Source organism: Protopterus annectens, chromosome 2.part1 (assembly GCF_019279795.1).
Source record: "Protopterus annectens isolate FY-2018-M chromosome 2.part1, PAN1.0, whole genome shotgun sequence".
NCBI classification, from domain to species: domain Eukaryota; kingdom Metazoa; phylum Chordata; order Ceratodontiformes; family Protopteridae; genus Protopterus; species Protopterus annectens.
The window spans coordinates 1,842,839,846-1,842,867,773 of NC_056729.1; the positions used below are offsets into that span (position 1 = coordinate 1,842,839,846).

The following is a 27,928-nucleotide window of genomic DNA, read 5'->3' on the forward strand; positions in this document are numbered from 1 at the left end:
GGGGATGCAGGTTATGCACTGGAGCCGTGGCTGACGACACCCATCAGAAATGCACACACACCTGAACAGGAATGCCATAATGAGACACACGCACAAACACGTAATGTAATAGAGCGTGTGTTTGGGCTGCTCAAGTCATGGTTCCGGTGTCTGGACACATCTGGTGGAGCCTTGCAGTACACACCAACTACATGTACCCAAATTGTCATGGTATGTGCTATGCTACATAATATGATATTGCAAAAACAGCTGCAGCAGGACCAGCATAGGGCCGGGCCAAACAGCCCCCCACCATTGCCAAGGCCATCACAGGCAGAGCGTGACTCGGAGGAGGAACAACCTGAGCCTGCCCCAGTAGGCAGAAGGAGGCGTGCCCAGTATGCCCTGGCCTTGGCAAAGAGGCAACGCATAGCACATACACTGGCTCAGTAGGAACCCTGGGAATGATACCCCTCTCTGACTCACTCATATAGTAACAGGGATGCCTAACATGACACAACCTGCTCTCAAACATGTACAGGGAGTGTAGTATGTGCATTCGACAGAGGCAGCCCTGCAGCACCACCTGAGGCATGATTGCGATGTGTTAAGCAATGTAACACCATCTAGTATATGCAAACATGAAGACCCTGCCTAACATCTCACCCTCACCAAGCATGATGCCACACTATGAAGACAAGAAGATCAAGTACAATAATTGGCTGAAGTAATGCAGTCAGTCAAAGGGGAGCCGATGTGTTACAGGCTGGGAAGATATGCGGAGTTTGACATGATGCACCACCTGCTAGGGGTGGTGTGCACCTATCATGCCATGCCCCATGGATACTGGCAAAGGCTGTCAGTACCCACAGCATGCCCTGAATAGGTAAGTCTCAAAACACAAACCCAACCTCATAGGTTCTACAAGGGATAGGAACCTAGATGTAATACTACCCCATGACAGATATATAAACAGCAAGATGTGTGCAGTGTAAATGCACACAGTAAGGAGAATGTAGATACCAGTCCTGTAACAGAGAACTGGGCAAGGCTCACATCAGTACCCTAACACTACCAGGTCACACCTCATACTGTGCTGTACAGCCGCAAAACATGGAACAAGCTACAAAAGGAGGATGACTAGCAAGAAATGGCAAGGATAACCACACCCCCATGTTGGTACCACAACAAGAAGCAGCATGGAATATCCATGGTCAAATACCAATGGCTAAAACTGCCTCGCAGTATATAGCCTGCTGCAGACCACTGTCCTAATACCAGGAACAGCACCTGGCCTATGTCGGAATACATGAATATATCAAGCCCCCCAAACCACATTATATTGCTTGACTGAAAATACCCAGACATACACCGGTAGCATTGTACTAGCACCAACATAGTAGGAGAAAATTACCCAGATTCCATAAACCAAAATGCCCAGGAACAATGTACTACTCCCACAAGAGGGGTAAGCATACTGGATGTGATAATCAGCAACATGTGTACTGGATGGCAAGATGAAAAGTGTACCCCTCACTCTTAAGACCAGACCATAGAGTGATCACATTGGATATACACACCCTGACCCCAGTCCCTGGCCGGAATACCACAGTGAAAAACATGCGTAAAGCATATGTTGCAGCCCTCAAAACCGATGTTGAATCCACAAAAGGCCCTGTGCAAGTGCAGAATATGGGACACACCACAGAACATGTTATACAGGCATTCCATGAACACAGCCAGGAATGCTTGGAGTATGCAATCACAAATAACAACAAGACACAATGCCATACATGCAGGCATCTAGCATGCTGGACTCCAGGCATTACCAAACCATGCAAGAGAATAAGGAAGCTACTACATGATAGAGCAAACATAAAAAGGGAAGTAATCACTGACCAGTAGTATGGCAACAACATATGTCCACACATATAATCCACTAAGTCCAGCCACAACAAGTATAATCTATGAATCCAGAGGCAATGTGACACCAGTACCAAGTACACAGACAACCACAACACCCCCCAATAAATACAAACATATGTGATAGATGCAACCATGTATCCAAACCAGAGGTTGAGCTCCAACAACTCAGTACTGTCAACACTAGTCAGGAGGAGAAGGTAACCACATACACCACAAACCCAGTCCCACATAGACCTACCACAACTGTAAACCAAACACATAAACACAGACAAATATTCCCGGAGGCCTTAATTACAAACACACCACACCAACAGAAGCCTCCAAAATAGATCACAAGCAACCACAACCTTCAAACATAGCACATTCAACGAATAGTACGCAAAGCTGGTGTGCCAAAGAGTCACAGGCCCGAAGGAGAAACAACATGCCTGATACAGTCGTAATAGGTGTCTGTATAGGCAGACACACAGCTGTCCCACTCACCAGACTGAACAAGGGAAAGGGTAGAGTAAGCTGCTTGTAGGTTGCCACAAAATGCCACTTAACACAAGTACGCAGGTCACCCCAAAGCAAGCAGAAATATGATGCACTCAATGTCCATGCTGGTGTGAATTAACTGAGATGTACCTCCCTGGTCAACATCAAATGAGACATGGATGGTCCCTCCAAGTATGTACCCCAGGGCGGGATGACACTGGCTGTGTGCAGCATCCAACCCTCACCAAGAATGATGCCACAGTACAAACACAGAATGCTCATGTTTAACAGATGGCACAGTTACAGCTGTCAGTCCAAGAGGGTGTAATGTGTGTCTGCTTGAGATGTCAAGCATGACAAGCCATGCTGCTGTTTCAGGGATGGCTGTCAGCTGTTACACGTGTGCGTCTGGATACTGGATAAGGCCTTTGCCGCCTCCATAGAGCCATATGTAGGCAAGGCCAAAAAGACTACCCACCACCCTAGAAAACATAAGTGGTAGGAAACATAAGGGTAATGCTGACCAATGCCAGATATGTAAACTGCAATATGCATGCCCCTGAGGAACTTCCCATTATGGAGAACATTGATGCCTGTCCAGTGACAGAAGCCTGCTGCAGGCCTAGTGATAGCACACCAGCACTACTATGTTATACCACATACCATGTGTTATGGCCCCAACACCTGCACCAAGACATCAAAGGAGGGGGAGTATCCATATGCAGCACAGACACCCATATAGCCAGGTAACTGACAATGCACAAAGCAGTGGACACCACCCATGTGCACATAACTGTAGTCAAAACTGCTGTACAGTCTGTAGCATGTGACAGACCACACTCTCACACACAAGAACCCCACCTAGACATCCGAAGACACTGGACAGTATGAATGTCCCACCAAATACCAGACAAGGTACACAAAGTACCACATAGGTGTCAAACCATTATGTATGCAAGGAGTCATCAGGGACCTAGGGACACAGGTCGACATTAATCTGTCATGTGACAGCCACAATGCCAATGTGGCTATGAAGACTGTTGATACTGGACACCGTATCATGAAAGGATTCACATCAACATCAACAGAGGTCACTGTGCCGCTGTACTGTTCCTTTATCAGACCCATAATCTAGTACAATGACTCATATGGGATGTACCGTACGTGACACCTGCAGCGGTTCGGAAGACCTCATAGTTACCCCACCAACAGGATAAAGGGTGTGAAATATATGTCATATGCTGCCTGGCTGTCGACACTCCAGCTGACTGCAGTCACACACTGCCTACACAGAGGCATTGTATGTCTGTTGTACAAGGCCATGTCCAACACAGGAGTAATGGACATGCTACACCACAGGAAATCAAAGCCATTGGAGCTATGAGAGTCACAGATGTCAACCTCAACACATAATGAAATAAGATGTGCTGGAGGGACAGATACATAACCCATAGGCTCCCCACACCCAGAAACAGGATCCCAATCCATGGTAGGCAGAGCCCCTCACTGTCACCCCTCAACAGGAATATTGCCAAGTGGATGGATGACTGTACATGTATACTGGGGGTCCCCACTGTGTCACGACCAGTCAGAGGCACAGTGAAGAACCTCATAAATGGCCATAATTGAACATAGCAAGAGGTGGCGAAAGACACACACACTCTAGCTAGGCTTACTAATGGCCTAGGGTGTCTAGCCTACTATGAACCCATGAACCTATGAAGATACAAAACGTACAGGACACTAAGGATAATCACAAGGCTTACCCAACTGATGGTAGGAACCATGTTGGGCATCCACAGATATGCTCCAAATCACTCAGATATTACAAACAACATACCAAACACACACACATATTGCTAACATACAACCTGTCAGGTGCAGTGCAAACACCCCCCCCCCGAGTGCAAAATACCTATCCCAGCAGATGGTCCCCTGACATTGCAGATGCTGAGGTAACAGCCATCATCTGCAAAGCAGAACACACAGCAGCAAAGGTATGTGATGGTGTCCTGTGCTGAGGCCAACATGGACCACAAGTGTAATGGAATGCAAAATCACACTACTGGCCAATGTCAGCCTTACCACAGGATATGTACTGAAAGAGCAGTGTACAACAACAGTGATCCATCACAACAAAGGTGCTGCCTGAATGGATACTCCAAACTACCACCCCAGGATCCTGACAAGCTTGTTCTGCACAGCTATGGAAAGGATCAGTATGTACCGCAGACAGAAGGCTAATGTGGACCTACTGATACTGGACCCTACACACTGTGGCTGTTGTAACTGCAGAACCTGCCCCTAAACATGTCTGACCCATTTGAAGCAGTCATTAAGGTCATTGATGAGGGCTATGTGGTCCACACAGCGTAGCTGGACCGTGCACATGCTTCTAGACAATGCTGTACGTGTTCAGTATGGATATGTTCACCAGCTTAAATATACACCCCTATGTCAGTAGAGGGGTTGCAAAGCAGACCAAGGACAGAACTGACATGGTCAGACATGCCGCATCCATGTCAGACTACAAAGCAGCTATGAGTGGCATCCTACAAGGCCTGGTCTTGGCCCCCCCACCCCCGTTCTGTATACATGTTCCATAGGTATAGGCCAACATGGAAGGACTGTGACTGAGCATGTATGCAGAGGAGTACAAACAGCCCACCATATCCGACCCCCAGCTGACACAAGCAATCCACAAAAGGGCCACCTACAAACAGACAACTGTAGCCATAGCCATGTCAGCAAGCTAATCGCAGAACTGTGTATAGACAACCACTGTGGATATACAGTAAGTGCCCACAAATTACCACACAGGTGTTAACCCATGAGGTACCTAACATGTAATGTGAGACCTGGGTACAAAAGGTGATAAATATCCTGCACTGGACAAACATGTGGCTGTAGTGTTCGCAGAAACATGTACCATATAACCACCCAAACATGAAGGCTGGCAGATGTAGATAAGGGGAACTCACTCTAGCTCTGCAGCCATCCTCCATCAGCATCACAACTGACTACAATAGCCCCTGTGGGATATACCGCAGCAGACACCTCCATCAACTGTAAAGTCCACAACAGTACCCCACCAGGGGTAGCAAAGAGCATGAACAGATGCCATGTGTTGCCTGAGTAAACAAACTGCAGCCCCACACACCTCCATCCTTCCCAGCTACAGGAAAGCTGTGCCTGATGTATGAAGCCATGTCCAACCTGGAATGAATGAACATGTTGCACCTTGTACAATCTGAATGGCAGTGAACTATGCACATGAGAGACATGAACCCCAGCACTGACATACATAGGACAAGCTGTACAGAATGATCCATAACACAGAAGGCACCCCCACACTTCAGTAAACTCCTGGTACAGGTCAGCCAGAGTGCCACATATTGACACTCCTCAAGAGGCATCCTGATGAGTGTATGGGAGATGGTAGGCTACCCTGGGTATCACTGTTATGTCAGAGGTAGACAGAGGCACAGTATACCAACCATGACATATGTAATGGCAAACTCCAGTTACAATGTGTGTCGAAGGACAAACACACCCTGTGACTACCATCAGAAATGGCCTACGGAACATCGCTAGTGTTTGCCAATGTCCACCCATGTTGTGGAATACACTAGCAATGTTGGACGAGCCTGGTGTAGGTAGTCCATATCTGAACATATTGCAACATGGTCATATGTGCACAACTGGCCCCTACACAGTCTGTTGTGCTCACTATGAAGATGTCAAGCAGTGATAGGACTAAAGCCCAGGATACTGTCCACCACAGTGAAAGTACCATACCAGTACACTATACGGTACTACAGTGTTAGGTCATTATGAAAGTATGTTGAGAACTGTCTGCAAAGTATCCCATGCAATTCCTGCAGGCACAGTATAATCCCTGTTGTGGCAGACACGAAGCAGTTGGCCAGTTAGTACACAACATGACACCCAACACACAATCATAAACGTGCGATAATGTTGAAGGTCACACACACCCAAATATGTGGTGGACTTCAGAGTGCAACATATGGAAAGCTCACACTGGGCATGCTCGCACACTTTGATAAATGAGGCATATGTCAGACAACATGCCATGGAAAGGCTGAACTGGGCATGCTAACACACTTAGGCCATATCTCCGTGTAGCAGTTGGCCACACATATCTGGTATTTGTACGTGTCAGTCCAGGAACCAACCACAACACAGCAATCAGCCCAGTGCACACAGTAAATTACCACAGAGACATAAGTGATATAGTGGATCGCCGTCATATGCAAACATCTGCCACAGATACAGAAGTTGGTCATAGGAACAGGGAATGCTATGGCAATAAAGACCTGCAAACAGTAGAACAGCACAACAAATATTGTGCATCCGACAATTGAACATATGGGTATAGAGGTCAATACTAGGCTTCTTGCCCCAGGGAATGACAGTTCAGCCAGAGTGTGCTTGGCATCTGCATCCCCAGGATAGTAGGCTACTGTGCCACTGTAAAGTAGGTCACAGAAGGCAACATGTGAGGCTAATGAGCTGTGCCTCTGTCAAGCAGGGGCACCGTGGAGGTCTCAGGGATTGAATGTGCTAAGCCACAGCCATGTTGTCGGTGTGTGCTGTGAGAGGGTTGCTGAGGATCTCTGACAGTAGGTGTCCGTCAATAACAAACTGAGGGGAGCCCTATCTGCATTCTCTGGACGATTCCACTGTCAACACTGTGTTGTAATGAGTATGTGTGAATGAAGTGCCATGCTGGAACTGTCCACAGATGTCCTCCCTCTGTGGGCTACAGCTCTGCAATGTATTAGGTCACTCTGTCTGTTGAGCAGTGCATATATGGCCGGTGTACAGCTGACAGGTGTCTTGTTGTGGAGCAGTCATGGGTATATGTGGGATAGCATGACCAATGCAAACTGTACACATGCTTATAGGATGCAATTGTCAAGGATTATGCTGAGTGGCCAGTATAGTCCTCCAGCATGGGTCCTCTGAAGTCATCCACCACAGTCTACACAAGTGTAGAGTCTGCTTGTGCTAAATACAGTTTGTGTGCAGTGACAACCTTGCCTGGGGGTGGAGATGAGATATGGATGTCCAGGGAAAGGTGGGTATGGTCAGATATCAACAATGGTGGTCTACCTCTGGTGTGGAACAGTGAGTACCCACATTGCAGATGGACAGGTGCAATATGTATTCACCCATGTGGCTGTGGTGTGTGGTTCTGCCATAGCACATGGACCCACAAATTGTAGTGGCTGTAGGGTAAAGTGGTAGAGGCCTGAGTAGTTCTCACACACAATATGCCTGTACCTGATGTTAAGAACTGGAATGGTGTATGTGAATACCTGCATATCCTGGCACTGTTCCCAGGGAAGCTAAGTGTGTGTCCTGGATGTGGGTGTGGTGTTCTGGACTGGTTATGTTGTGTGTTACAGGTCCTGTGGTCCCAAAGCATGGTATAGAACATAACCTGTCAGTGCGATGTGCATATCTGACCCTGACGTAGGTGGCTGCAAATGCATATATATGCTATCCCCCACCTGACAGGTAGTACTACATCTACATACCTCTGTAGAAATAAAGATGTCAGAACCCTAGAAATACTACAGGTGCAGATCAGATGCCCAGTAATTCGGATAGTGCGCTCTGCTAATGCGTCTCCTTCAAGTGTCATAATATAGTTAGGTAGGGATTCGAATCCTGCAAATGCTCAGTGTGTGTGGGTGAGTGGGGTTTGTGTGTGTGAAAGGCTGTGAGAGGGAAATGTCCCTTTTGGCAACTGGGAAAACACACTACAGGATGCACACTCCCCTTTCTAAACACAGATGATGTCAGCACCCTATAAGTACAGCAGGAGAAAAAAAGCCTCCCAGTAATGTGAATAGCACACTCTGCTAATGTGGCCATCTTGAGTGTCATAACATCATTAGGTAGTGGTTTGAATCCTGCAAATGACAAGTGTGTGTGTTTGGATGATGGGGGTCAGTGTGTGTGTGTGCAAATATGTGTGAGAGAAATGTCCCTTTTAGCAACTGGGAGAACACACTACAGGATGCACACTCCCCTTTCTAAACACAGATGATGTCAGCACCCTATAAGTACAGCAGGAGAAGGGAAGCCTCCCAGTAATGCGAATAGTGCGCTCTGCTAATGCGTCCGTCTCGAGTGTAATAACATAGTTAGGTAGTGGTTAGAGTCCTTTAAATGGCAAGTGTGTGTGTTTGGATGAGGGGGGTTAGTGTGTGTGTGCAAATATGTGTGAGGGAAATGTCCCTTTTGGCAACTGGGAGAACACACTACAGGATGCACACTCCCCTTTCTAAACACAGATGATGTCAGCACCCTATAAGTACAGCAGGAGAAGGGAAGCCTCCCAGTAATGCGAATAGCACGCTCTGCTAATGCGTCCGTCTCAAGTGTCATAACATAATTAGATAGTGGTTTGAATCCTTCAAATGGCAAATGTGTGTGTTTGGATGAGGGGGGGTTACTGTGTGTGCAAATTTGTGTGAGGGAAATGTCCCTTTTGGCAACTGGGAGAACACACTACAGGATGCACACTCCCCTTTCTAAACACAGATGATGTCAGCACCCTATAAGTACAGCAGGAGAAGGGAAGCCTCCCAGTAATGTGAATAGCGCAGTCTGCTAATGCATTTCTCTCGAGTATCGTAATGTAGTTAGGTAGGAGTTTGAAACCTGTAAATGGCATGTGTGTGTGTTTGGATGTGGGGAGTTTGTGTGTGTGCATTTCCGTATGAAAAACATGTTAGTTTTGGAAATCAGGAGATCACACTACCTGATGCACATTACCCTTTCAAAATACTGATGTTGTCAGCACCCTATAAGTACAGCCAGAGAAGAGGAACTATCTAGTAATCCGAATAGTGCACTTTGCTAATGCGTCTTTCTCACGTGTCGGGACTTAGTTAGGTAGGGGAATGAATCCTGCAAGTGTGCGTGTTTGTGTGTGTAAATCCAAGTGTGAGTGAACAGATCCTTTTGGCAAATACTACAATACACCAGATGCTGCATACTCCCCCAGTAAACACAGGGGATGTCACCACACTATCAGCACAGCCAAACAGGCCTAGTTGGCTAGTAATGCCAATAGTGTGCTCTGCTACTGTGTCTATTACCATTGTTAGAGTACAGATAGGTATGTTTTGGTAACCCACAACTGTCACGTGCCTAAACCAGCAATGGCATTGCACACATGATGTATGTGTGTGACACATACACATAAATACCTGTGACCTGCAGTAGTTACCATGTCTGACACATGCCTCGAGTGGATAAATGGTATTTGCAATGTATACCAATATGACTGTGTCTTACTGTGCAGGGTCCGCACGTGGTATGTCTCTATACAGTGTGGGTGTCTATGGTGAAAGACCTACAGCAGGGGATACACATCTGGTCTGGGCCATATAGTGTACATGTAGTCAATATACAGGTGCTGCATGTTCCCACCTGTTGTGGTAGTGGTAACATGTCATTCCACTGCAATTCAGTGACCATATGCTTTGAACCCTTCAACTAGTGTGTTGTAGCTACAGTAATGCTCACACACAATGTTTGGCTGGATGCAGTCCGGCCATATAAACACAGTTCTTGAGACTGTCATATTGCCAGTGTTGTTATGGAGGATAGGTGGTCTTCCTGTGTATGGGAGGGTTGTGTGTGCCAGGCTATGAACCAGATGGCAGTCCGACACACTGTTAGCTGCACATGAGTAGGCCCTGATGGTTTGTGCTGTGCCAACAACCTGGAGGTGTGTGTATCTGTGTTACCTTGGGATACCACCCCCTATCCATGTGTGTTACATGTGTAGGGGACGACGGGCATGGTATGGGGCATAACCTGTCATGATGAGTAACACCTGTGAGCCATGAATCATGAAGTACTGCACAGACATTGCAGTTCACCGTGCTGAGGGCAGTGTCTGATGCATGCATCTTCCGGTGTACACTGCTGTTGTTGTGTAGCAGCACTGTTAGTGTCCTAACCTGTGTGATACCCACGGAGGTCGCTATGTAAACCATGTCCTGCAGCATAAGGCAGTATGTGTGTACCAAGGAGCTTTGCCATTATACATCGGGCCATGGGTGTCATGTGCAAGATGACCCTTGCACATCATTGTGGCTTCCCTAGCATGTAAGCACACATTGACAGCCAGTGGATACCCTATGAATGACAGTGGAGACTGAGCATAATGTAGACATACAACACCCTTCCCACATATAGTGGTAGAATACCTGGTGAGGGTATGTTGGCAACCAACATCAGGCTCATACTGGCCTGTGCCACATGCTGACAGATCCATTCTATGTTCCCTATCATGTAGTCCAGGGAGGTATGTCTCAGGCAGCCATACTGGCATGGTCAATGAGTGAGTCATATCTGTCCATGCCACTGACTGACCTGTATGCATGTGTGCTGTGGTGGACCATAGTGCCCCTGAGGCATATCACTGTGACCTTCACCAGATACAGTCTGTTGAGTGGGACCCCAGTGCAGCACACAAGACAGGTACCTGACACGTCTGTAGCAGGTGTGTTGTATAGCCCTACAGGCTGTGAGTGTGTGGCACAGGGGATGTGCGTGCCATGTGTGGCATGTGCTCTGTTCCAACAGAACATATGCCTGTGTGCCAGCTGTGGAGGTGTATGATGCCCAGGCAGGCTGCTATTCTGAGTCCCCACGTATGCCCCAGTGTGTTCAGCATGCTGTCAGTGCGTGTCAATGTCTGACTTGTATTGTAGTCACTGTAATATATTTTATTTATTTATTTATCCTACATTTGTTGACTGGGATAGTCTGACTGGATGCATGTCCATTTCCAGGGGAGGCCCGTGGAGACAAGCTACGAGGGTAGCAGATACAGCATTACATAATACTAGCATTACATATTACAAAAAGATTATTTACAGAGATTACATAAGTAAGCAAGTCAAACATGTTCCACAGGTTAATGTTAGTCCTGAGCACAAGTCAGGATTAAATTAAAATTACACAGTAAAGTGGTTCACAGATTTTACACATTCGAGTTAGCCAGGCTTGATACATTGACATAGCCAGTTAAGTGACAAATGTTGTTTGAGTCTACTGTTAAATTGACCTAAGGTGGACAGTAGGGTAATATCAGCTGGAAGTGAGTTCCAGGAGCTACTTACAGGGTTTGCAAAGAGAGAATCACCGGCTGTGTTATTAAACCTGCTAGTCTGAAGTAATAATTTGTTAGAGGATCGAAGCGGTCTAGGATTGTTATAGGGGGTGATAATATTTGAAGTGCAGGAGTATTGTCTGGATTATAGAGGATTTTATAGGCCATAATCAGTTGGTTATACTGTATTAGGCTGGGTATTGCAAGCCAACCAAGCTAATTTAGATTGATGCAATGATGTGTCCTAAAAGGCAGGCCAGTGGCAAACCTGGCAATGTGGTTGTAGCAAATTGAGTGTTTGTTAAGGACAGTCTTGTTCATATTCGAGAGTAGAGGGGATGCATACAGAAGGGTTGAAACAAGGTGTGAGCGAGCTATGGCACCTTTAGCTGGAGGGGCTAGGAAGGCTTTAATTCTGTAAAGTGACCCTAGTTTTCTATTGATGGTTTTGATAATCTGGTTAACATGTAGGTCACATTTGAGATTATTGTCTATGATGACACCTAATAGTTTGGGAGATGGGTCAGGGAGATTATTGTGCCATCAGTTGATGTTATGGTAACGGTGAAAGTGGTAGACCTATGTGTTGGTGAAATAACAGCAGTTTAGTTTATTTGGGATTTAGGATCAGACGATGTTCAGAAAGCCAGTTTTCTATTGTATTAAAGGTGGTCTGGGTAGCTGACCATAACTCTACTGGAGATGTGGCTGAGCAGATCAGAGTAGAGTCTTCAGCATATTGGATACAGCTGACTTTTGGGATGACAGTATAAAGGTCGTTAATGAAGATGGAGAACAGCAAGGACCCTAGTATAGAGCCTTGTGGTACTCTGAGGGTGTTAGGTAGAAGGTTAGAGAGTTTGTTCTGCCAGAGGCCAGCCTGCTGTCAACCATGCAGGTAGGATTGAAACCATTGGAAGGCTCCAGTATCTAGACAGTGTTTGCAGGGTGTGGAGTACAAGTTGGTGATCAACCATATCGTATGCCTTGGAAAGATCCAAAAAGAGGGCTGAGGATATATAATCAGTGTTGCAAGTATGGTTTATGGTGTTAGTAAAGGCTAGGAGGCCTGAAGTAGTGCTGTGATGAGGACGTAAGCCATGCTGAGTGTCTGCCATAATGCGATTTTGGATTAGGTGGTGCATGAATTGTCTATGACGAAAGTTTCCATAATCTTTGCAAGTGGAGAGAGTATAGCTATTGGCCTATAATTGGAGAATTCAGTAGAGCTGCCTCCTTTGTGAAGTGGGATTACATATGACATTTTCCAGATGGTGGGAAAGTTAGATTCTACCATGGTTCCTTTGATTACCTTTGAGACGGGGTAAGCAATAGCATCATCTGGTTTTGATAGGTACTCGGCAGGGAGTTGATTGGCAGAAAGTGTAGTGGGTTTCACTGTTTCAATCAAGGTACAGAGAAGTGAAGTGGCAACTGGTTGGCAGCTGAACGCAAGTAGTTTTCTAGGGGTGCTACTTTCAGGACCAGGGAGCTAGGAGGTAGATGGCTAGCTAGGGCCTGAAATGTCTCAGTAAAGAACTGGTCAAAACTATCAGGAACATCTTCAGGGGTATTATCAATAGTAGCAGCAGGGATTGGGGTTGACGTTTGTCCAGGATGTAGTATATATGACATGCCACCTAACAGGGTATGGCATTACTGGGTTCAGAGAGACCAGTCCCCAGATTGGCTGTGTAGTGGCATCCCACACATGTGTTGTACGTTCCTGGCTAAGGGTGATGGCTGACTGCATACATGTGGCAGCTGTGACATTGACACATGACTCACATAAACCACAACTGGACCATAGAGGTGATTCACAGGTTACCTTTGCACATGCTGCCCTAGTAGTGTGATTGCCATGGTGAGTACCAAAACATAGGGCCAATGGGGAACAACATACTGAAGGTGTGTATGTGTGAGTGTACCGCTACTGTTTCATAGCACTGACATATATGACTGCACACGTGGGTAAATGCCAGGTAAGACGTGTGCAATGTGTCACAGGCAACGTACATGTGTACAGGACAGAAAGTGATGTTCTATCATGTGTAAAGTTGACATATGTATCGTACGCTATGCAGATGTCACTAGAAGTCTACAGAAGCACTGTAACTCTGCATTGCAGGTGTAAGCAGTGTTCCAGGGAACCCCAAGTGAACATGCATGCAAACAAAGCTACAGTAAACAGGGTTGGAAGTAGTGCATTATACAACAAAGAAGGGGTAACAATAATAGTAAGTAACAATGCAAACATGTAGGCACTATCAACATGTACCCAGGAATACGCAGCGCAGATGCCCATGGTAGAACTGATATTATGTCATAGTTATTTGTGATTTGGATTACATTGGTACTGCACACATATCTACATGCACGAACATCCACATGGCATAGTCGTTGTGGGCAACTTGACACCATTACTGTACATGTCCACCATTGCATATCACTACTTGCGTTAGCTTTCCCCCTGTGCTACCCATGTATGCGGCTATCTGTTGACAACCTTACCACCAGCATGCAATTATGTGCAGCTGTTACACTTTGGTATGTACTATGGGTGCAGATAACAATTTAGGACATTCATACAGTTACTGCAGCAGGCATGCTGAGATAAATACACAGTCATAGCAGCACACTGTACTGTTACCAACATGATACTACTAATGTACCAACATGATACTACTAATACACTTCTATGTAGTCACCCTGTGCATCAGAAATGTCTTTACCTGTTCCCGCAATGATGTTGGAGATTGCAGGAGGTGGCACAGTGTCATCATATGCACAGGGTGTGGATTAGGTATGCCTGAGTCAGACACTGATACCACCAATTGACATGTGTGTGTATGTGTGTTGGTGAGGGGCAGCAGTAAAGGGTGGGGCAGTGTTGGTGCAGTGTGTGCGTGTATGTGGTTGCCCTAGGTGTTAACATTTCGCATGTGTGTATGCACGCACGCAGTTCCACCTCATGGCTGCCATATACAGGGGTTTGTGGACAGCCACGGACTGCACCTGGCAGGCCATACAGATCAGTGTCTGTGTGCACGGACACGGTACCTGTGCCTGGCAGGGGTGCTACGGACCGTATCCAGTACAAAGCCATACTGGGTACTGTCATCAGAAGCGGGAGTGTGTTGACTGGACACAAGTCCCTGTTGGGACTGTCCAGAGCCACGTGCACTTGGTCTCCTGGGGCGTTCCGATGACAGCACAGACCCAGCATTGCTGGGGCTGCTGCTGGCACTATGGGGGTGTGCGCGAGCCTGTTGTCGTCTATGCCGACTGCCAGCTGCTGCCGGCATACGGCCACATCGACGCCGCAAACACCCACCATTGCCCTGGCTCATGGACATCTGGTTGTGGAACTGCTTTAATATGTCCCCACAACGTCTGTCTATGACATCGGTGAAGTTACGGATAGCATCCGCAATGTCACGCATACTGTCTGTCATGGCTGTGCGACATGCTCTCAGCTCCCTCAGACCCTGTCTGGTGTACCTTTCCATAAGTGACTGTGCCTGCATGACAGTCCGAAACATAGCTGAGGTTGACAGACCTCTTTGGGCACGTCGGCCAGAGGCAGTACACCCACTGATGCTCCCACGAGAACCCATGGGCAACTGTCTGTGTGGTACCATCGGAGGACCCTGCCCATGGCTGCTGTGTGGGGACACATGTGCCACAGGTACCACATTACCCTGGTCTATGCCCGCTGTATCCTGTCCATCACCTGGGGACAATGGTGACAAAGGATGTACAGGCAGGATGACTGTGCGCAATGATGGGGTTGACAGCTGTGTACTGTCAATTGGCTGACCAATGGCAGACCCTGACACACCTTCCTGTACCATTACACAAATATCATCATTACCAGTAGCTGTGGCACAGGATTCAGGTTCCCTGCTGCAGGTCACCAGAGCAGCCCCAGAACCTGTGGGAGGGAGACAGGAAACACAGTTTACAGTCTCCAGACATTGTTACCAGTGATGCACTTATACACACATGCACACATGCACACATGGACACATGCACACATGCACACATGAACACAGGCACACATGCACAAATGGACACAGGCACACATGCACACATGGACACAGGCACACATGCAGACATGCACACGTGGACACATGCACACGTGGACACATGCACACATGCACACATGCACACATGCACACGTGGACACATGCTCACGTGGACACATGCACACGTGGACACATGCACACATGCACATGTGGACACATGCACATGTGGTCACATGCACACATGGGCACATGCACACATGCACACATGCACATGTGGTCACGTGTACACATGCACACATGCACACATGCACACGTGGACACAGGCACACATGCACACATGCACATGTGGACACAGGCACACATGCACAGATGCACACGTGGACACAGGCACACCTGCACACATGCACACATGGGCACAGGCACACCTGCACACATGCACACATGCACACCCCGCAGTATACACACAGAGCACTACTGAGTTACATTACTGTTACTAGCATTATCAGGACTATTATAGGTTATGTTAAACACACTCACCAGCATGGATGGCCTGCCTTGCTGTAACCCTGGAGGGACCTGCAGAAATGATGAGATTAATGTCAGTGGGCACAACTGTGCCATTGATATTGCATATGATACAGTGTACAGAACAGTCAAGTGTACATATGGCATATTACCTGCACGCTCCATGTCGTGCTGCTGTGTGGAACCAGCCTCCATCATAATGCAGGTGTACTGCTGTTGGTGTTCCGGGGCTGGAGCCACAACACTTAGGAGTAGCCCCTCCAGTATGGTGAGGGGGGGATGTGTGGCCACCCCACCTCTTGTGGCGACCTGTTGCCTGTGGATATCTGATGCACGCTGCCGGACACTTCGGATTAAATCACTGCAGTGATGTTGTACCTGCTCATATGCCCTGTTATGCGTGCCAATATCATTTATCCTACGGACAAGATCTTGACACAGTGCGGCCCTCTCCTGCTGATTCTGACTGGCGCGGGAAAACAGGATGTCATACTCCCGCACCAGGCTCTGGTGGATCTCCTCATCTTCCGCCACAGAGTAGGCGGGGTTACGCTTTTGCGCCATCTCCCTGGAAGAGAACACAAACAGGATATCAGCAGACCATGTCAGCAATATATGGCACACATACTATACATGATACTCATGTGTAGTGATATACTACTACTCCCATATGTTGCATGTGTGTGTGTCGTGGTGGATACACAGGTACATGGCCAGATATCAGTGCTCAGCCAACATCTGTGCAACAATACCTGCCACATTCCACACAACATAGTAGCATGCCCCATCGGTCAGCACACACTGACAGGTGCAATGCACAACCTCACTCTGGGGTTCATCCCAAGGTACTGTATGTGGGACACCATCCACTACTGTGATGTGGACAGAAGTTACTCGGCCTGGATATACATATCCCACCACCACCACCAGCACAGTAGACTACTTTGATATGTATGTGATTAGACAGTTATTCACTTGCTGAGACTGAGATGGTATCCATGCAGCACACTGGGCCAGTGGAAGCCACAAGCCACACTGCTGACCCCTTTGCAAATGCTTACCACAGACATGCCACAGATTGCATGGAACTTGCACACACATTTCTAACCCAGACCCTATGCACAAAGGTTAGGCATCCTGTCCGGTGGACCCCAGACAGAGGCAGATTATATAACAATAGCAGGAGGCTACTGCAGGACAGAGCACATTCACATTAAGGGAAGGCATCTGTGGTCAGCACTGGTACTATGCTACGGTCCATCATAACAATGGCCACAGCCTACTCTGGGAGGGAAATGGACACAAACACTATGGATGACCACAAGGCCTTCTTCAGTTATGTTACACATATGGACCACATGCCTCAGATATGCTCTGTGTTAATACACACCTACTTAACTTTCACCAAACACAAGGATATTGGCAACAATCTTGCAGACATGTTCGGTGCACGTATCCCCCCTCCTTCTCCCCCACCAGTTGAAATATTTATCACAGCTGGATGTAACCTCCCTATCATCTCACATGTCCAGGTGAGGGCCGCCCTCAGCAGAGAAGAACACACAGCATCACTGTGACCTCGTGGTTTCCCTGGATGTGTGCTACTGACACTCCGAGAGGACATACAACCGCATATAACACTGATAATTTATCTTGGCCGTACTACAGGATATGTACCTGGACAGTGGCATACAGCAATAGTGGTCCCACACCACTAAGGGGGCACCTCAACTGACCCTGGGAATTACCACATCATATGCATAACGGGTCTGGTCTGCTAAGCTATGGAATTATGCAGTATGGGATGCATATGCAGTGATATCGGGTACCTGCAGACACTTGTTCCCAGCCAGTGTGCCTTTGGGATGGGCTGATCCTGACTTTTGAACCTGGCTGACCTTTCAAAGCAGTCACTACAGCCATTGCTGGGCCAACGCACAGACAACTGCTGCCAGGATCATGGCCTAAGACTGATTGACATGTAATGTATGGTCATCCCCTTTTGGTGGAACTACGTACACACAACATATCACATGGACATACCTATGGATACAGACCTATGACACATTTGGAGGGTTCACAGTATGCACACTATTAACCTGCTACTTTGCATTACCTGTGTTTGTCACAGCTGGTTGCGTGACCACAGCTTCTGCTTGCTGCTGCTGCTACTGTCAGTGCTGACAGCTTCGGGTGACAGAGTCACAGTGTCTAATCTTTTTTTTTTTTTGCTCTCTCTCTCTCTCTCTCTCTCTCTCTCTCACTTCTTGCTCTCCCTCTGTCTGCTTACAGACAATGCAATGAATGTATTGCATGTGGGGAGTGTTAGCACTGGATGCTTTTGTAGGTATCTGCATAGGTCCATGTGATGGCCTCTGCACCAATTGTAAGCCAGCATTTGCTAATTGCATACAGCCAGTTGTGTACTGATTGCAGTTCTCACTGTGATTTCAGGTCAGTGCTATAAAAGGTTATGTGGGATAGGCGTTGCCCTTTCAGATTGTGAGGGTGGGGACCATGCTGGTATGCTGTGGACAGTGTTCTGTGAGTGTAAAGGTTAGTATCTCTCTCATGATTCAGGCTGTGTTGTATATTCACAATTCTCCATTCCTCTCGCATGTTCCCTGTAGCAAGTGTGTATGCACATTGACTCCTACAACTATATATAGATATATATTTATATATATATATATATATATATATATATATATATATATATATATGTACATATACATACATTTATATATGTACTTTAACTGACCTTATTATCTACAAGCTGCCAACTAGCATGGCTGTTTTTGTTCACACACTACTATTATGGAAATCCAGTAGTTTTGACAGTAATTTTAAATGACATGCTTTGTGTACTACACATCCTATATTCCCTTTATATTCATCCCTACTATTACATGTTATATTTATTTTAGCACAATGTTTTTGTATAAGAGTCATGGCTTAGTGGTAGGTCATACAGACTAGTGTTTCCAAGGTCCTGGGTTCGGGACTGACAGTGGGATTTTATTTTGCTTTTAAACTGAGTACAGGACCTGTCAATCAAAGTGACTAAGGCACTTTTAAGCAGTTGTAACCAGGTTAGCGCTGGTTTGCACAGAGCTCGTGCATGCGCACCACGGTTAGCTCCACGCACACAAGCGCACACCCACTTACAACTGCTTAACAGTGCTTACTCTGGTGCACACCCACGCTATTTTCTTTGAAAGAAAAGAAAATGGGGAGACAGGAAAGTGGTGAAAAAGGGGTCACAAAGAGGGTAAGACAGTAGGGAAACAAGCTTGGGATGTGCAGGAGGGATGTAGGTAAGGCCCATAGCTGCCCATTTCTTCATCAGCAACAGCTGTGCATATGTATGTAATTTGGTGTGACATTTGAAACCTTCCACCCCTGAGAGAGGTGTCAGGACAACAATAATACTTGTTGTACAGCCAATTGTAATTGATAGGTTCCATGTCCAGCAGACATGTGTTTGGAATGGGCAGCTATGTATGGGGCATAATTTTTTTGTGGGTACAGAGTGCCCTTTTTTTTTTTTCAGGTGAGAGTGGTATGTCAGGTGAAGGAAGTCGGTACAGCTGGGGAGGTAGGTTGGGTAGGTAAACAGACAAGACAAACAAGACGCATACAGGGGCGGTGTATGACACGTGTGGGGGGTTACACAATTGACGGGGATGGAGGTTTGGATATCCAGAGCCCATGAGCCCACAGATGGCAACAGTGGAACTGATATCCCCACCCATAGGCAGTTGCCACTGTTCCTTTACTGCCCAGGACAGGGCTGTGCTGGGGGCTGTGTAGGCTGGGCAGCAGGCATGCCCATTAGTTGCACCACCCGTGCCTTGAGCTGGCATAGGGGCTCGAGAACAGAGTCCCGAATCTCCCTACGCACCATAGTCCGGACGCTATGGAGGATGAGTGGTGGTTCTCCTCCAGCCACACTTGCAGAGGGGGGGCAAGCCCCATCCCCTGCAGCGCTTCCACCCGCAGGTGGCACAGGGCCACCGGAGGAGGGTCTGGACTCAGCACTAGTGCCAGGTGCACTCACCAGCTGAGGTGGGAGAGGTGGGTCCACTGGAACACGCCTTCCCTGTTGTCCTATGTTTTGCATTATGTCATGACAGTTTGGGTTAGTGACATATAATACCATTCACAATTAGTTGTAACAGCATGCATTAGTATTCCCATTAACCAAACACCCAGATATTCACACCATTGAACAGCGTGCATAACACATGCATAATTTGAACAGAAATATACAGTCCAACAACATGCAGGGTTAATTGATGGCAACAGGCCATCAGGTGTGGATGTATGAACAGGCCAGATGCATCAACGGACATGCAAATATATATGACCCAACAGGACAAACGTCCAGGGGTGTTAATTGTGATTGCACATACCATTTTCACGTGGAATGGGTTATATGTGGTTATAGGGTGGGGTAAAGAAAGTAATATTAACACCTTCAAATAACAATACATATGCTGTACATTTCTAATAGCTACAGTTATATACACACTACTGTTCTAACTACAGTTTCCTATATGATAACTATTTCAACTTGGTGATAGGACTGTTACTGCAACATCAATATACATTTTATTGTTCTTCATACACATTCATATCTAGCTTTGTTCAGCTACATCATCCTGCTACATTTGCTTTATATAGCTGTAGACAAGTGTGGATGTTTGGTATATCAGACAATCATCCTATCTGCATATTGCAGACTGAGAGCAACATATCCAGATTTTGGGATACACATTCCAGATGCAGCAACACTTTGAACAGATTTCGCTGTTTGGTTTTGAATCTCACATGCATTTCATTCTGTCTTGACTGCAGTATACTTTAGTCAGGGGTTATTACTACTGTATTGCTGGATTCATGACACTTTCTCACACTCTCTCACTTGCTTTCATTTTACTATTCAGGATGGTACTTACTTCTAGGCTTTATTGACATGTTTTACCTGTAGTTATTACAATCCTTTCCAGCAGTCTCACTTCTGTCATGTTTCAGTATTTCCACAGGGATATATTTCACACATGTGATTTCATCATCATCTTCTGCAGCTATACTTTTCAGCATGCTGCAGGTTGTGTACTATTTTCTTACAGGTAGGGCATTTTTATTTCAGAATATATGTCAGACAGTTACATTTATCGGTTTAACTTTCAGGCTGAAACACACTTTTGTAATCAAGCAATACTTGCAGACACTTTCACACTGTTACTTGCAGATTTTATTCCTTACTGACTACACTGCACTCTTTTGCTGACTGTCATACTTGTATATTTCTTTACAGTTACTGGTAGTGGATTACTGACCTGCCTGGTGGCGCAACCGCACCAGCCTATAGCCATAGGCTCTGCGGTTCGCAGAATGGACACCTGCAGCTGTAATATAAATGAAGTAATATTGGAATACACATCTCCATAATATCAGCTAGTTTAATTTCTTACATACATAATTAAATGTTACTTAGTAGTGGGGCGTTGGGTGTTTGCCGGGCCTCCTGGATCCAAAGGTTCAGTTGGTCCTGCTTGCGTCTCTTCAGGTCCGCATGGTGGTGATGGACCTGCTCACCAGTCCTTGGAATCCCTGTGGCACTGGTGAGATCATGAGCCAACCGGTCCCACGCCTCGGCCCTGTATGCTCCCCAGAGGACCTGGCCCTGCATGAGTTGGGCCTCATGATTATGGACTAGGAGCCAGACCATGTACCTGGAATCCTCAACACCCCACCTCTGTGCTCGAAAGCAACTACCCTCTCCTATTCCTGTCATTCTGCCTGCAGGTCAGTTGTACAATCGTTTATGTTGTGTATTCCCGCCTATGGGGCTTATATAGTCTGTTTTTCCTGCACATATCTGTGATTGGCCATTTTGGAATTGTATCAACTTCAGTAAACCTGCATTGTCATGCTCTAGTTTGTATTCATTCCTATATATTAGCTATTATTGCATTTAAAGGTACTGCTGTCATGGCTTAGTGGTTCTGTACCTTGACTATGGTGTATAGTATCCTGTGTTCGAACCTGGCCACTGCTTTTTATTTTTCATGACTGTCTAGACATGCTGAGGGGTGTGTCTGTGTAAAGGCAGTTTTGATACGGCTTGCTCAACGTTGCCCGTCGGTTAGCTTGTTTGGCGGTCGCGCTCTCCGCGCAAACGGGGTACGCTGCTTTAAGCCTCATTTGGCTATTGGCACGCATATTACACTCAGCTCAGTTAGGGGCACATAGATTTAGCATGTTAGACCATTGCTCAGCTGCGGACACTCATTTTGCACCAGTTAAACCACTGCTCATCTACGGGCAGATGCACTCACTCTGTTAAACTGTAGCTCAGCTATGAGCACATCTGGCATTTTTTATTCTTTTGTTACCTCACATTTCTTCAATATAAATGGGCTATTTCATTACATTTTACATAAATTGTGGTTTTATGTGTACATATTTGTCAGGGACTTGTTTCCTGCTTATTTTGCTAATAAAGCAAAATTGGTGTTGTGGGGGCTCGAACCATGAATGCCTGCTCTTCAGCCAACATCTCTACCGCTACGCTATTGCTTCCTGGCTTATTTTGCATATTTAGTTTTTATATGCTTTCACACTGACTGCTAACTGTAGCTGCGCTACGGGCACGCCCGCGCAAACGAGCGCACTCACGGTTAAACATTTTTACAATTTAAAAAAATATATATAACGTGCTTATTTATATGCTTTCTGTTCATAGTCTGTGGGGGCATGTGTTGTGTTCTGTTTATTCACATTTCTGTGGACTCTGTTGTGGGTGTTTACTTTGGGAACTTTTCCTCTTCTGGGGGGCGTGTTCGCTTACAGGGCTCGGCCTACAGACACGCCCCCTACTGCCTTACACAGACCGTGTTGGCCTTAAGTGTGATTCAGCATGCTCTCATGAATATGCAGAGCATGCTGACATCACTCTGTTTAACTGCAGCCTCCGTGTATAAGTTATAACTCTTACACGGAGGCTTCGTGAATCCTGCCCTATATTTTTATCACTGTTACATTGTATTATTAAGTAATACTACTGTGACCATGTTTATGGTGAAACTGTATTGTCGTCACTGTTACATTGTATTATTAAATAATACTACTGTGACCATGTTTATGGTAAAACTGTTTTGTCATCACTCTTACATTGTATTAAGTAATACTACTGTGACCATGTTTATGGTGAAACAGTATTGTCATCACTGTTACATTGTATTACTAAGTAACACTACTGTGCCCATGATTATGGTGAAACTGTATTGTCATCACTGTTACATTGTATTATTAAGTAACACTACTGTCACCATGATTATGGTGAAACTGTATTGTCATCACTGTTAAATTGTATTACTAAGTAACAGTACTGTGACCATGATTATGGTAAAACTGTATTGTCATCACTGTTACATTGTATCAGAGTTTTATCTTCTATAATTATATAAAGTAGAAAACTATATAGGTAGACTGTTATCCTGATTGTTAATATATTATACTTATTGTGTTTTAATGTTTATTTTTTGCATTTTGGAGCTTTTCTCCCCGGGTCTATGCTGAAAAAGAGCATCTGCCTAGTCAGACTAACCCGGTCAACAAATGATCTTCTAAACAATTAATTTGTTTCTGATTACCCAGATGCTACTATTCTATTGTGTATAAATCATTGTCTGGAACCTCGATTGACATTGTTTCTTGAATGTGTCCTTATGCAAGAACTCATTAAGCAAGTGAAAATAACATCATTAAAACCAATTATAATCTTCAGTTTTACAATATAAATGACATCGTCTGCATATGCAGCATATGTGGAAATAAAAGAAAGCTGTATGAAAGTCCACAACTACATTATTTTTAACTGGCCTATTATCCTCTAAAAAAGGTGTAAAGAAAGTGTGTGCCACTCTGTTTTAGGACTAAATGCTGATGCTAAGAATGTATGTCTCGCTGGTCCTTACATGGACATGTCAGTAGGGCCAGATAACTACATTCTAATGTAAGTCCCTTAGCATTTTGCTTAATACATGAATCATTTAAGTTTCACTAGTATGAATCTTAGCTGAGATGGGACTTGGTTTATGTACTTAAATCAGTCTTTGGTGCTATTTTGTATTTTCATGTAGCTGTAGACCAAAATCAGTGAAGAGCAGAGTTCTATACCCAACCTTTACTGAAATGGCCACATTTGTTTTTATTCCAATATTATGGTTATCAAGACTCATAACAAGCTTTCTTTTCAGGTGCATCGAGGCATCAAAGGGGTTGTGCGAGACAAGGATACAGAAGAAGGCATTCCTGATGCTATTATTTCTGTAGATGGTATCAACCATGATGTCAGATCAGGTAAGTGAAGTTAAAAAGGAGAAATCAATTCCATACATATGAAACTTAATTTAAATTTGTCCTGTCATGCAGACATGCTTTATTTTTTCAGGCTGTTTGAAGACTAATTAAATGATTGATTGACTTATTGAGGGACTGATTTAAGGTGGATACTCTAAGTAAAACCGCCTTTTTAATGTAAAATGCAAAACATCTTAGCTAAATTAAATGTTATTGTGGTATAATACACAAAACTGAAACACGGTCACATGGGTCAGGAAGAATAAAAACAGTAAAAATCAAAACAAAAAGTTTTATGGCTTAGAATGAATGACCAAATGGGAGCTGTGAAGGCAAGCATTTCACTGTTTATTAACCATATAAACTCAGTATGAGTAACATTTCATTGCTCCCCTGAAAAGAAGCCATAGGCCTAGTGGAACTAGCCTGGTCAGCAAAAATGTAAATAAAAAAATAAAATGAAATACATATACAACTAACAACTATATAAATGGCACAAACAATGAATACATTTGTTACAAACAACATATCTTTCCTGCGACACATAAAATCAAAACAATATAAGCTAAGTACGCTCAGGCTCACTCTGCTCCCCTACTCTACCCCCATTCCCACCCACCCCTACTTTCCCCAAATTTATACTAAACTAACCACTCTCACTAATCAGGCCATCCAGTTATAACATTCCACCTTACTCACTATCACTACTAATTACACACCTCAACCTACATCACTCTAAGTCATCTTAGCAAAACATTCCACCTTACACACTATCACTGCTAATTGCGCCACACAGTCCACCACAATCAACATATGCTGTAATAAAGAATTCAAACTAGAATAAATCAACCTAACAAAATGCCTAAGCACAAATCTCAACCCAAACAAAAATAACTGCCCTCTTCCAACTTCCACTACATTAAAAACACCAGCTATACTTACAATCATATCAATACATCTAACACTAGCAGCACACTGCTCTTCTTATCAAACCAACTTAGAAGAGCCTACCTTTCCCACTCGATCTCTAACACTTACCCACTTCAACAAAAAAAACACACAGGATACAGAGCTCAGCACAACTGCAGATTCTTTAATTAACACTTCTGGTACCTCGGCTCACCAGAAACATTAATTAAAGAATCTACAGTTGTGCTGAGTTCCGTATCATGTGTGTTTTTTTCATTCAAAGTTGTTCTTGTGTTTTGGAACACTACAACCAAAGCATGTTAATATCTCTATATCTTGCTCTGTCCTTAATATCAAAAGCTTTCAGCTTACAAACCACTACCTACTCCCTCATCCAAATATAACTAGCATTTCTCTGAAATACGACAAGTACATAGTCAAAATATTAAAAACTCTGGTTAATATAGCAGACAAACTATCATGTAGTGGAGACAGACACCCAAACCCTGGCTCAAACCACAGTGTGAACTAGTCAGCTACACAAAATATCTCTCTGTCATCCAACAACCATTCCCCCTAGAAACAAAACTGATATCCTACTGTTAAATATTAATATAAGAAGTATCAACAACAAAAATCTGTTAACAGCATGCCAACATATCACTGTACGCTAGTGACATTTTGCTCATCACCGAAGCATGGCTAAAACCTAATATTTCCACTAATAAAATTCACCCACCAGTTTACAGTATTATACATCAAGACAGAATAAGTAATAGAGAAGGAGGCATAGCACTACTCTTTAAAACAACCTTTCCATAGAGACCTTGGATGTAAAAACACCAAGCTTTGACAATGTGGAAGTACTACTTACCAAACTGAACATTAACCCCAAAAACACATATAAACATAATAGACATCTATATCCCACCAGGGGAGAATATCCAAACATCAGAAAACATATTGCACTGGACCACAAAAACATTGTCACAGGAAACAATAATCATGGGTGACTTTAATGTAGAATGGTCTGACTGTGATTCTCGTAATAAATCTATACGGCTTCACCCAACTCATTCAAACAACCACTAGGATAAATAAAATCTTCCAACAAACACTCCATTCTTGACGGGATATTAACAAATAGACCAGCCCTCTCCTCACACTCAGGCTGTCTACCAGACATCCTTAGTGACCATTACTCAACCTGTCTACTTAGACAATGAACTAAACCAACAAAACAAACAAATAAGAAACAAAAAAACACCTTAACCCCAACAACCTCATAAACATCCTTAAGCACTGCAGTTGGACAGCGCTTAAATTACTTCCCCCTAGAAGATGCAGTAGGCTGCTTTAATACTACCTTCTTGACCATTTTAAAAACACAGGCCCCTACCAGGAATATACAAGTTAAATCTAACTATGCCCCATGGCTAAACAAAAATACTAGCTCTTTACTAAAATACGTGACAAGGCCTGGACAAAGTGGTATAAAACTAAATCCCAATCTGCTTTAGAAGCCTACTGGGAACTTAGAAATAAAGCAAAGAAGCAAATTAAACAAGACAAAATGAATTATTACGCCGATAGCCAAACTATCCACCACAATAACCCACAAAAATTCTGGTCTACAATAAAAACATACTGCTACCAGGCAAACTCAGCACACACACATACACACACACACACACACACACACACACACACACACACACACACACACACACACACACACACACACACACACACACACACACACACACACACACATATACACACACACACACACACACACACACACACACACACACACACACACACACACACACACTACTAATAAATTAGACAATATCGCTACCCAATTCAATAAATACTTTACTGAGACAATCTTAAAAATGTCTGACAATCAAACCTCCTCTCCTATCACAACTATTCCTATAACAGCCAAAAACTGTGACACCTTTTTCCTGCAACCATTACCCACTGAAATAATCAAAAAACTGCTTAAGAAACTAAAACCCACCACACCAGCAGCAGACAACCTACCTGCTGATTTTGTAAAACTAACTGCTGAGGGTATTGCCTACCCAGTATCCATTCTTATGGATAGATCATTAGCTGAACACAGAGTCCCAAGACCTCTTATATTATACCTCTTCATAAAGGAGGCTCATCAACAGATCTGTCTATTGCCCAATCGGCTATACTATCCTCACTGTCTAAGATATTAGAGTCATTCACAAACAAATCACTGACTCCTTACATACTAACAAATTACTAACCAATACTCAGCGTGGCGTCTGACCATTTCACAGTACTACCACCACACTAATGACTTTTACTAATACTGTTAACCCTTACATACTAACAAATTACTAACCAATACTCAGCGCGGCTTCTGACCATTTCACAGTACTACCACCACACTAATGACTTTTACTAATACTGTTAACCCTTACATACTAGCAAATTACTAACCAATACTCAGCACGGCTTCTGACCATTTTACAGTACTACCACCACACTAATGACTTTTACTAATACT

General features: G+C 44.7%; 1 protein-coding gene across 2 annotated transcripts in view; it reads left to right on the forward strand.

Annotated features, from left to right (window-relative positions):
- The window catches only part of LOC122794659 (probable carboxypeptidase X1), a 1,175,708-nt gene that overhangs the window by 1,115,195 nt on the left and 32,585 nt on the right, over nucleotides 1-27,928 (forward strand). For both annotated transcript variants that reach the window (XM_044063283.1, XM_044063284.1), the window contains one exon: nucleotides 24,369-24,471. In XM_044063283.1, coding sequence (XP_043919218.1) covers nucleotides 24,369-24,471 — 103 coding nt within the window. The remainder of the gene's footprint in view (nucleotides 1-24,368; nucleotides 24,472-27,928) is intronic.